This window comes from Anabrus simplex, chromosome 10 (assembly GCF_040414725.1).
Source record: "Anabrus simplex isolate iqAnaSimp1 chromosome 10, ASM4041472v1, whole genome shotgun sequence".
Taxonomy (NCBI): domain Eukaryota; kingdom Metazoa; phylum Arthropoda; class Insecta; order Orthoptera; family Tettigoniidae; genus Anabrus; species Anabrus simplex.
The window spans coordinates 34,084,527-34,096,729 of record NC_090274.1 but is presented as its reverse complement, the minus strand read 5'-3'; the positions used below and the strand labels follow the sequence as shown (position 1 = coordinate 34,096,729).

General features: G+C 40.3%; 1 protein-coding gene across 1 annotated transcript in view; it reads left to right on the top strand.

The window, feature by feature from the left end:
- LOC136881783 (phosphatidylinositol phosphatase PTPRQ) overlaps positions 1–12,203 on the top strand; it is a 153,892-nt gene that overhangs the window by 57,386 nt on the left and 84,303 nt on the right. The window contains exons 9-10 of the mRNA XM_067154221.2: positions 1,246–1,316; positions 8,415–8,631. Of these exons, the coding sequence (XP_067010322.2) occupies positions 1,246–1,316; positions 8,415–8,631 (288 nt within the window). The remainder of the gene's footprint in view (positions 1–1,245; positions 1,317–8,414; positions 8,632–12,203) is intronic.

Sequence of the window (12,203 nt, the reverse complement as noted above, 5' to 3'; positions counted from 1 at the left end):
AAAGAAAAAAAAGCAAAGTTATGTCCAAACAGGCCGCAAAGGCCCTAGGAGGGGTGGAAGGTAAAGGTTCCCACTATCCGTAACCTTGGCACCTGGTAGGGTAGAGTGGTTAGCTCTACGCTTGGCCGCGTTTTGCCCCCTAGGAATTGACTTGGCACTCAGTTTTGGTGTGGGCTGAGTGAACCTCAGGGCCATGTGCACATCCGGAAGTGGAAACCTCGCTTTTTAAATTTTTCAATTTCCTGATGGGGAATCGAACCCAAGTCCTTCCGGGTGAACCAAGAACTGTAGGAGATTGCACAGTTTTCTTACAGAGCTTAATTTAAAGTTAGGCCTTCTGTACATAGTGTCAGATGACAATCTGATTGTTGAATCAATGTATTTAAAAGAGTATATTTAGAAGGCTGATACGAAACTAACAATAATAAGTCATTAAAAAAGAATTTACCATAACATATTTTGCAGTTGTGTTTCTTAATTTAAAAAGGGCCATTTATAGTCCCAGGCCTCGTCCGAAAAGAACACAAGCTGCGGGTCAAATAAACCATCATTCAATGATGCAAGATACCACTCACAATATCTCACTCTTGTGGCTGGATCAGCAGGTTTTAAACAATGGCCCATGTACCTGTACGGTTTGATGTGTAACATGTGTAGCTCTGTGTGCAGAAGAAAATGAAACCCCTACTTGTTGTGTGCGCGCGTGTTTTTATATTGAACACTGGGCCAGTAGTTTCAAATTTATTTACAGTTACGTGAATCTGTGCTCGGAAAGGTGGCACTACAGCAGGAAATTGCTGAACAAATGTATAGCGTCCCTATCAAGCTGATTCTTTTAAAATAACTTACGAAAATATGGTGTTTCAATGATAACTCTCACCATGTTAACAGCCGAGATTCAGACTGGTTATTGATGCTAGGTTGAACACGTGCACGCTCCTTGCAAGGTCAAGAACTATGAGGGTGCCTCCCATACAGCTTCTTAGCTATCGGAGAGAAGAAATGCCGCTGGACAGTGTGGGTTTATAAGAGAGACCCTGTATATTTAAATGTAAAGGAATAAGGTATTCAAATTTTGACTCCGATTCTTCCTTGAAACAGTCACTATCAAAGGGTAGAGAAGGGTCAATAGTTGTCAGTATGGACCATAATTAACCTCATAACTTATGAATTAAAACATTTTTTGTGTCAGGAAATTTACATTATTTTAGACATCATAAATAAGATGTGGTGTTATATTTTCAGCTCCTGAGTGCCCTTTCTACAACCTGAAAGTGACCTGGGTGAAGGAAAAATCCTTTGCAATTGAATGGGAGGTAAGTGCCACAGCAGTACAAGAAGTTCTCTACCCATTGTTGAGGGTTAGTTTAGAAATTCATCTAGAGCTCAGCAACTCCAAATGAAATCCTGCAAAGAAAGCAAACTTTGGATACCTCCCTCTCCTACCCTTTTTTCCGTATTCATGCAAGACCAGTAGATTTCTAATCTGTGCAGAAAAGTGTCCCGTCATGAGCCAGTAGAAGTGATGGGCCAAGGTTCGTATAAGCTATGAATTTCATCATTAGGCCCGTATTGATGGATATGACTTATTTTCTTAATGAGTTTTATTGACCACCTAGTCAGAACAGAATATTTTAAAATTTTGTTTGACCAGGACTAGTTTCGGCTGATGCAAACGGCCATCTTCAGTTATTCATAGCAAGATAGTTTAAAGGACGACATAGTGTCATCTACATATTCAAAACACTAGGTACCAAGCTCGATAGCTGCGGTTGCTTAAGTGCGGCCAGCATCCAGTATTCAGGAGATAGTAGGTTCGAACCCCACTGTCAGAAGCCCTGAAGATGGTTTTCCGTGGTTTCCCATTTTCACACCAAGCAAATGCTGGGGCTGTACCTTAATTAAGGCCATGGCTGCTTCCTTCGCAGTCCTAGCCCTTTTCTGTCCCATCGTCGCCATACGACATATATGTGTCGGTGTGACGCGCAAAAAAAAAAACCCACACTAGGCTGATTTTTGTTACACCAGTTTTGAGAGAACGGCTGAACCGATGGACATCGTAAAGCATTCTGACGAAAGCTCTTGGCCTGTAGATTTGCAGAGTGTCTTTCAAAGCATAAACATTTCTTGTCATATATTTTTAGATTATTAAAGAAAAATGTAGCATTCTCATTGGTCAATACGCTCGCTACCTTTTCTAGGCTGCCTGAACCATGAGAGCACAGAGCAAGTGGCACGATGGGGGAGGTGGAAAGGGGTAGGCGGGCATGCGCAGTCACAAGTCTTTGAGTCCGAACATGCCGGGGTGGATTACTCCTCACTCAGCGCTCATAGCAGTGCTCATCACTCAGAGATGCACATACCGGGTGGGGGACCCTCGCTTTTTCTTCATTAATGAGGAAACATTATCCATCCAGTTATGATTGTGCGGCATTCACGAGGAGATCGTGGAGCTGTACCTTAATTAAGGCCACGGTCGCTTTCTTCCCACTTCTAGCCATTTCCTATCCCATTGTCGCCATAAGACCTATCTGTGTTAGTGTAACAGAAAGAAAATTGTATTTAAAAAAAAGTACAAGGAATGTCGTATATAAGAAAAACTTCAATATTTACCCCCACTGACCATCATATCTTGATGGGTTTCAGCTATTAAAATTGGATGTCTCAATACAAACGTCAAATAAAACTGAATATTAAGAAGCTATGACTACAAACTTGGTCACAAAAACACACATATATATATATATATATATAGGTACACAATTAAAATATTCAGTATGGTCCATGTACAAGGATTTTTTATCTCGATGAACACTTCTTAATGAACACATTCACACCCATATCCGAGTTATTGCTTATAGTGCATGTCCATGCTCTGGACCGTATCAGAGTTAGCCCGGATAAGCGCAACCTTGAATTGTAGCCATTCCTATGTAGCTGTGGTTTATTTTTGTCACAAATATGTGTGACAGAGATGAGGGTAATACCTTTATGAATGCTTCTACCTGTTTCTGCTCACCAGAAACCACAAGGCCTTGGAGATTTTCCCTTCCAATGCATTTTTTAATTCAGTTTCTGAACGAAGGCTAGTGGTGGCCAAACTAGCTGTGTAGTTGGTTTGTAATTATACAAGCGTGTGTATAGACACGTTCTGAAGTGTAACTAAGGTTCTTAGGGACAATATAAGTGTTGATGAAATTGCCGACATTCTATTCACTGAAGACTCAGGTGATGAACTAATTCCTGAACTAAGTGAAAGTGACAGTGACGACAGTGAAGAATCTCCTGGACATGTGACAGAAAGCACAGTATATAAAGGTGTAACATTAGCTACCACACTTTCCAGAGATACTAGAGGACTTCTTTAATGCATGTGCAAAATTTTGTTTCCATATCTTGTTCAGTTTAGAACTTATTGTGAAAATAATTAGTTGTTGTTTACTGTGCCACTAACAGCTGGAATAGCTGGGCCAGCCATTTAAATAGCCTGCTCAGATGATGGGTGTGAATGTGTTAACATTGACATTAATCTATCATTGTCCATTGATGGTCATAAAAAGAGTAAGTTGTGAACATGCATATAAGAAGTTGAGGACGTTTTAATACCCTCCTCATGAACACCAAAACTGCTGTTCTAAAATTATCACAGTGTTGAGGTTGAATCATGAGTTTCCACTATATAGTCCACTGAAATTACTTAAAAATCTGCTGTGTGCTGTACATGTGATTGAAGTACTGTACTTGAACCAGTCTTCTTTAAAAAAAAAATACAATAATGCTGTATTAGACTGAGGGGTATCCTGATGTTTAAGGAATTAAGTCAAGTCTGTCCGTAAGGGTGATAAGGGAGATATCCCTTGAGGTTCCAATAGTACACTTTGTGCAGCTGTTAGTGTTGAGCCAATGTTGTCAATATGGCGAATATCCCTCAAGGTTCCGGTAGTACACCTTGTGCAGCTGTTAGTGTTGCACCAATGTTGTCAATATGGCGAATATCCCTCAAGGTTCCGGTAGTACACCTTGTGCAGCTGTTAGTGTTGCACCAATGTTGTCAATATGGCGAATATCCCTCAAGGTTCCGGTAGTACACCTTGTGCAGCTGTTAGTGTTGAGCCAATGTTGTCAATATGGCAAATATCCCTCAAGGTTCCGGTAGTACACCTTGTGCAGCTGTTAGTGTTGCACCAATGTTGTCAATATGGCGAATATCCCTCAAGGTTCCAGTAGTACACCTTGTGCAGCTGTTAGTGTTGCACCAATGTTGTCAATATGGCGAATATCCCTCAAGGTTCCGGTAGTACACCTTGTGCAGCTGTTAGTGTTGTGTTAGTGTTGCACCAATGTTGTCAATTAGTGACCGCAAGTCAGTGCTCGTCCAGATGTCACCAGAGACGTTTCCACTAATCATAGTATATAAACTTCATAGTTTTGATCCGTATTGAATTGTGACCACAATAATAATTGTTTTAATGGTTCGCCTTTTCAATACTATATTATCCCAAAGTATGAGGTCCGCTGCTTTGCTACATCTCCTCCATTTCATCCTATTGCTGACATCTTCAGGTTTTAAACCAACATTGTGCATGTCGGCCTTGATATTGTCAGTCCACCGCTTTAAAGACCTTCCACGTGGTTGTGTTCCTTCCAGATCAACTAGGAGAGCTCTTTTAGCAACCGAGCCATCCTGCCTTCTCATAACGTGACCATACCATACTTTCTCCACAATTGGAGCGACACCAAGCCTTTGTCGAACATCTTCATTTCTTATGTTGTCACACTGAGTCAGTCCAAGAGTCCATCGAAGCATCCTCATTTCCATTGTATGAAGAGTCTGCTCGTGCTTTTTTTGTCATTGGACGACATTCTGCCCCGTAAAAAGCTGCTGGGTGCACCTCGGTCTTGTAAATTTTTGCCTTTAGATGGTGAGGCATTTTTTTTTATTGCAGAGGACTCCGGTGGCTTGTCTCCACTTGAGCCAAGCTGCATTTACTCACGTTCAGGTATCAAAAGTGGCATCACAGTTCAGAGTGACAACTGACCCTAGGTATTTAAAATGCATGGTTTTCTGCAAGTCGTGATTATTGATCCTTATGGTCCCACTAGTTTGGAGGCCACATTCTAGGTATTCGGTTTTCTGGGTGTTGAGGCGCAGACCATTCTCAGCTAATTTGTCGCTCCAAGTTTGTGTCTGGTGTTGGAGTCCAAGGCGTGTTTAATCTTGGAACTAGTTTTGGCCTTGGTTGGCCACCATCAGCCATAATACAAAACTGTACAAACACATCTAATGACTGAAACAAATTTACAAACACAAATGACATTAAAAGGTATTGAATGGATCTGGGATGAACTATATGCACAATACGTAAAATATGATTAAATTAAAATAAGGCCTACTTGACCACGCACCACATGCCGCAATGAAAGGTTAACTTCATGGACATGCCTGCTGTAATCTATGAGCTGCCAGATATTAATCATATCTTTGTGTGCTGTTTTTGACAATCTCCATCAGCATTTTTCAAGATATTTTAGAAAGAAGCACTAATGAAATATTTTAACATGATGCAACACATCCAAGGATTTTACAGTCAGTTCTATTACAGCAGAACTAGTAGTGTCACCAGTGCTGGATGAGATACTTTCTCACTTTCCCAGGACTTCCAAAGACATAAAACTTATCCAACAATATTCCTCAATGCTCAGATTGTTCTTAAAATTAAACAGATATTCCTTCAAGTGGCTCTGTTGAGCATCTTATCAGCAAATGCAAAGATGTACTTTGGTTTACCGATGAACATTTGAAGAACTAAGTAAAATACAAATTATTTGAAGTGCTTATCACTAGGGGACGAGTGTTGATGACCTAAAAAGAAAATCACTGAAAATTATCAATAAAATGCCCTTAAATTTGTGGGAAAATAAATACCAGTAAGCAAAAAAAAAGTGACTAAATTATCTTCCAAGGAATCCATAAAATATCTCTTAAGTTAACTTTCATAATGTAATCTCTTTTAATCCTCAAAACACAATGCAGAAATTGTGTAGTAAGACTGAATTACTCACTTCTTCTCATCTGTTACATGCCAATCAGAAATTCCATCTGTTCAGCACTCGTCTAACCTTTCCAAATTGTTCCTATAAATTTAATCCCTGTCAAATTCCTCATTGATGCAGACAAATTGATAAAATCAAACTTGAAGGAAATCCTTCAATTATTGATCTCCCAGATTACATGATGTATAGTGAGAATATTTGAGACTTGGACTATTCTGTACACAATGGAAGTCATTCTCACAAGAAATAAGTAGTCTGCAGATTCAGAAAAGATTATGGAAATCCTATATCCTCACTACAAGAAACCTAGAAGAAGAAAGCAAAACTTGCCTAACAAGACTCTGTCTGTTACCTGATGACAACCTGATGAATCACAGAGATGGTTTTCTAAATTCTCAGAAGATTAGGGAGACATTAAGAGACCTGGAATTTAAGAAGGGTTGCGATTTCTCCCCATAAAGGTAAGAGTTATTCTTTTTTAAAGGACATCCATCTTTCAATAAATGGGTCAGCCACTGCAAAGGATTATCACACAGCAAATTGAGGGACGACCTTAAGTTGACGGGGAATGTAGCAGCAGTTCGTGCTGTGCCCAGCACGCCCATGGACAGTAAACGTTGTAGGCGATGCCTCAACGAGATTGAAACACTTGTACACAACTTTGGTTCCTGCCAGCTCGGCGGAACTCTGCGCATCACTAGGCATCATCAAATAAGAACCATCATTGTCCAGGCCATCAGAAGAACCGGATTCACCGTCCATGTTTGGCAGACAAAGACAATGTAGGATATATAATCAGTCTAACCATCTGCTTCGAATCCTCTGCAAGTCAACCTGACGATATTGATCATGAGAAGGGGATATACGAGCCCAGAGTTCCATTATACATGGAGGCATACAACCTAAAAAAGATCAAAGTCATAGGCTTGCTAATCGGGAGTAGGGGGCACGATACCTCGAAAATTCGTTGAGTTCTGCAAGACATTCCACCTGCCAAATCTTTGATTTTTGATATTGCACTTTATGCCTTGAAATCATCAATATCTTAAGAAGCCATCTTTGGTGATTTTCTTTAACGTTCAATAGATTTTAATTTATTTTCTCCGTTACACAATATTAGTTGACCAAGCTCGATAGCTGCAGTCGCTTAAGTGCGGCCAGTATCCAGTAATCAGGAGATAGTGGGTTCGAATCCCATTGTTGGCAGCCCTGAAAGTGGTTTTCCGTGGTTTCCCATTTTCACACCAGGCAAATGCTGGGGCTGTACCTTAATTAAGGCCACGGATGCTTCCTTCCCACTCCTAGCCCCTTGCTATCGCATCGTCACCATAACCTATCTGTGTCGGTGCAACGTAAAGCAACTTGCAAAAAAAAAAAAAAAAAAAAAAGTTGGTATTCATCTTTTAGGCAACCTCTGAATTGATGTAGTGTTACTTTGTAATAAATATATATATGCAACTGAATTCTGGTGGTTATGTAACAATGGATTTTCAAGGTATATATTCCTGTTCTCTTCATTACTTTTCAGAAATAATTATCTTTTAATTTGTTGTTGTTACAATTTGCTTTACGTCGGACCAACATAGATAGGTCTTATGGCGACGACGGGATAAGAAAGACCTAGGAGTGGGAAGGAAGCGGCCATGGCCGTAATTAAGGAAGAGGCCCAGCATTTGCCTGGTGTGAAAATGGGAAACCACGGAAAACATGTTCAGGGCTGCCGACAATGGGGTTCGAACCCACTATCTCCTGAGTGCAAGCTCACAGCTGCGTGCCCCTAACCGCACAGCCAACTCTCCCAGTATCTTCGAATTTACTTGGAAGTGTATATAACATGGACATAATTAAAACCGTTAGCTTAATTCTTAAATTTTATCCAGAACCACATTTATATATTGTTGCATAAAGCATTCTTTTCTAACACAAAATATTAGGACCAAAACCTAAGAAACTAAGTACAGTACTGAATTTTAATGAATTTAATTCTTAATAACATTCGAACTGATATTGTATAGTATTCCTTTACAAATTAAATATTCATCTTCATCTGGAAGAAAGAAAGAAAGAAAGACAGATGGATGGACAGACAGACAGACAGACAGACAGCACCTTGGCAGCTCCAAAAGCCGTAAAAGAAGGTAGTGGGACGTAAAAACAAATAACATTAATTATTATTGTTTCTATGTTGGTCCTCGTCCCATTATGGTCTTCCTATTATATGTTCCTTTTCATGTTTCTGTGACTTGATTTGTCACTGGGCTATTCCTTTCCATTGCTTCACTTCTATTTGTCTCAAATTAAAAATTCATTCATGTCAACTTAACAGACATTTGCATGCATGTTTGCTTTCCTTCTTACAGTTCCACGAAAGTGACATGGGGAACTGTGATGTTCGCTATTATAAGATCTTCTTGAAAGAGAGCCAGAAATATGTCGAGCTGACGACGACTAACACTTCCTCGATTGTAGTGACTGACCGAGTACCTAATTTCACATACTGGGTCAAAGTGCAGGCTGTGACGGACGTTGGAGTTGCTCCTCAGTCTTCACCTATCAGCATCACAACTCTGCCAGGAGGTAAGAAACAACTTCTTGTTTACTTTCTGTGTCCAGACCAATTGCAGTACAGAAAAACCTCAGTTATCAGTCACCCATACCTTGTAAATTGAAGTCAAAATCTATATGATCTGATGGCCAGAAAGGCATCAATTTTTGGTAATGAGACAAAGTCTCTCATAGTGCATTGGCACAGCCGGTGGCTCCAAGTAGTCTACACAGTGTCCTCCGCAGTATGCACTAGCCATGCATCTTGGTGGGTGTGCTATTTACCAACTGATGAGCCCAACTTAACACACTGGGGCAAAATGCTGGCACCCAGGAATGAGTTAGCTGGAAAATTTATAATGTCCAATAATGGACCAACTACTGTATATTGGTATCGCTGACCTGGATTTTGGACCCCTTTAGGCAATAAGCATCATCTCAGGAAATGAGCATTGTGAATTGAATCCACTGATTGTTTTGGATTCAAGACCATTTTTTTCATCATCATTCATTTTAGATTCTAGTCAGTGGATACATTTTGAGAGATTTAATTATCAATGAATATTGAATTTTCACAACCGCATTGTAATCGAAGCCAACTTTCAACCTATTAGGTCGTGTTACATACAGTTGGTACGTGTTGAAGAGATGTCAAGTACAGAACAAAAATGGCCAAGCGGACACCATAGCTCAATTGGTAGAACAATCAACGCGAAATCAGGAGGTTGTGGTTTGGATCCCAGTGGTGTCCAGTTGGCCATTTTTGTTCTGTACGTAACATCTCTTCAACACGTACTAAATGTACGTAACACGGCCTAATAGATTGAAAGTCGGTTTTGTTTAGATTTAATTATCGTTTCATTTTGTTATATCTCGTACCATGAGGGGCCGATAACCTAGTTGTTAGGCCCCTTTAAACAAAAATCATCATCATCATCATCATCATCATATCAGTTACCCTTTTAGCCATCAGTTTCTGTTAACATTCACGTTGTTAAAAATGTCAGTCCTTTCCCTCCATCACACAGCCATGATATATATGTTGATTCCCATAGGGAATCTGAAACATTTGTCCCGAATGAGTAAATTTATAATACCAATATAAATGGTCCGTTATTGGACATTATAAATTTTCCAGCTAACTCATTCCCGGTTGCCAGCGTTTCGCCCTCGTGTGCTAGGGTGGGCTCTAGCTCTATGCACTAGCCAGCGTATTGGTAGGTGTGCTAGGTACCAACTGATGAGCCCACCCTAGCACACGAGGGCGAAACGCTGGCAACCGGGAATGAGTTAGCTGGAAAATTTATAATGTCCAATAACGGACCATTTATATTGGTATTATAAATTAACTATTCGGGACAAATGTTTCAGATTCCCTATGGGAATCAACATATATATCATCTGATGGCCAAGCAGGCATCAATTTTTGGTAATGAGACAAAGTCTCTTAGTGCATTGGGACTGCCGGTGGCTGCAAGTAGCCTACGCAGAGGCTTCCACGGTATGCACTAGCCAGCGTATTGGTAGGTGTGCTAGGTACCAACTGATGAGCCCACCCTAGTACACGAGGGCGAAACGCTGGCAACCGGGAATGAGTTAGCTGGAAAATTTATAATGTCCAATAACGGACCATTTATATTGGTATTATAAATTAACTATTCGGGACAAATGTTTCAGATTCCCTATGGGAATCAACATATATATCATCTGATGGCCAAGCAGGCATCAATTTTTGGTAATGAGACAAAGTCTCTTAGTGCATTGGCACTGCCGGTGGCTGCAAGTAGCCTATGCAGAGGCCTCCACGGTATGCACTAGCCAGCGCATTGGTAGGTGTGCTAGGTACCAACTGATGAGCCCACCCTAGCACATGAGGGCAAAATGCTGGCAACCGGGAATGAGTTAGCTGGAAAATTTATAATGTCCAATAACGGACCATTTATATTGGTATCACACAGCCAGCAATGTGGCAGGTGGAGCACAGTCGTGGACTTCATTGTTTACAACTAGCATGGTCAGCAGTGGCGTTTTATCTTAATACAGTGATGACTGGCCCTGAACAGAGGCTGCTACCCCATGTTGACTGGATAGTTTAAGCCTCCAAGGAAAAAGTTATACTGCTGCTCTCAGACTACTGTAACTCGAAAAGTATTCAAGATATCGACATCTAACTTGGAACATATACTCACTAGATTGATTAGTAGTCTGTATATGGTGTGATACCTTCCAAAGCAGCCAGGTTGAGTGGTTCAGACAGTTGAGGTGCTGGCCTTCTAACCTCAACTTGGCAGGTTCAGTGCTGGCTCAGTCTGATCCTATTTGAAGGTGCTTAAATACGTCAGCCCTGTGTCAGAAGATTTACTGGCACATAAATGAACTCCTGCAGGACTAAATTCTGGCACCATAGCATCTCCAAAAACTGTAAAAGTAGATAGTTGGACGTAAAGCTACTAACATTGTTGTTATTCCTTTCAAAGCAGTACCCCTTGTGGCTCCATTTAATAGTCTTTCTCAGCAAGGTGCAGTAGGAATGCCCTGTTTGCACCTTTTACATACTTATTGTATTCAAGTATGCAAGGATTCTTCTTTACAGTTACTGCCAGTTTAGTGTTGGCTGTTCATCATTAAAAATATCCAATTTTCTGTCACGCAGTATATCTGATAACTGGTCTGTACATAATTACTCACAAATATTAGTATCAGTCAGCAACTGAATGCGCTGTGCCATATTGACATCCGCACTGAACATCCAAGGAATAGCTCTACATTTCCAATATAAGGAGAGAAAGATGCACCAATAGCTGCCTTGCACCCTATATTCCATGACTACACCATTTGAAACTTATAATCTCACCACCAATTTGTAGCAATGATCAAGGAAATACGAGGTGCATAAAAATAAGAATTCTCGTAGCCCATCACCTACTGTTGCCTGTTATCTACTCCCAGCTGTGAAATTATGAGAATTCTTAGGGCCCACCACACTTGTGGTGCATCAGGTAATGAATCTGTGTGTAAATCTTGAAATATTTTGTCGTCACAAAAGGTATGTTGCCATGGTCGCACCATTTTGTACCTTGACTTTTGGCACTTAACAACAGCCATGTATGTATATAGTTTTCATGGCTACAAAGAGCATGCAAGTGGAAATATATATTGGCACTAACATCTATGACCCCACTTCTCCACAACGTGCTTACAAAGAGTATAAAGTTTACCGAACAGATAGCACAACGAGCTGCAAATGATGCAGATTTCTGGGGCCCGTCAATCGTTGCTGGCTGCAGTAATATGGAGATCTCTAGGGGCCAGTCATCAGCATGTTAAGATGCACAGGAGCAATATACTATTTCATCAAAATATTATCAACTTGTTAAAATATCAATAAAATCCAGAAAACAGAATTTATTATTATCATATGGCATTTAGAAGCATAATGTGCAAAAATATACAATGAATATATAAGTTAAAATATAGAAGTAATTAAACTAGAATGTCCAGCTTTGACAACCAGTCCACTGCACTTGGTGTCAATTCATGCAAAACCCGTAAACCGTCCTTGAATGCTGACAGTGGACAGCTCTCAACAACATGAAGCAATGTCT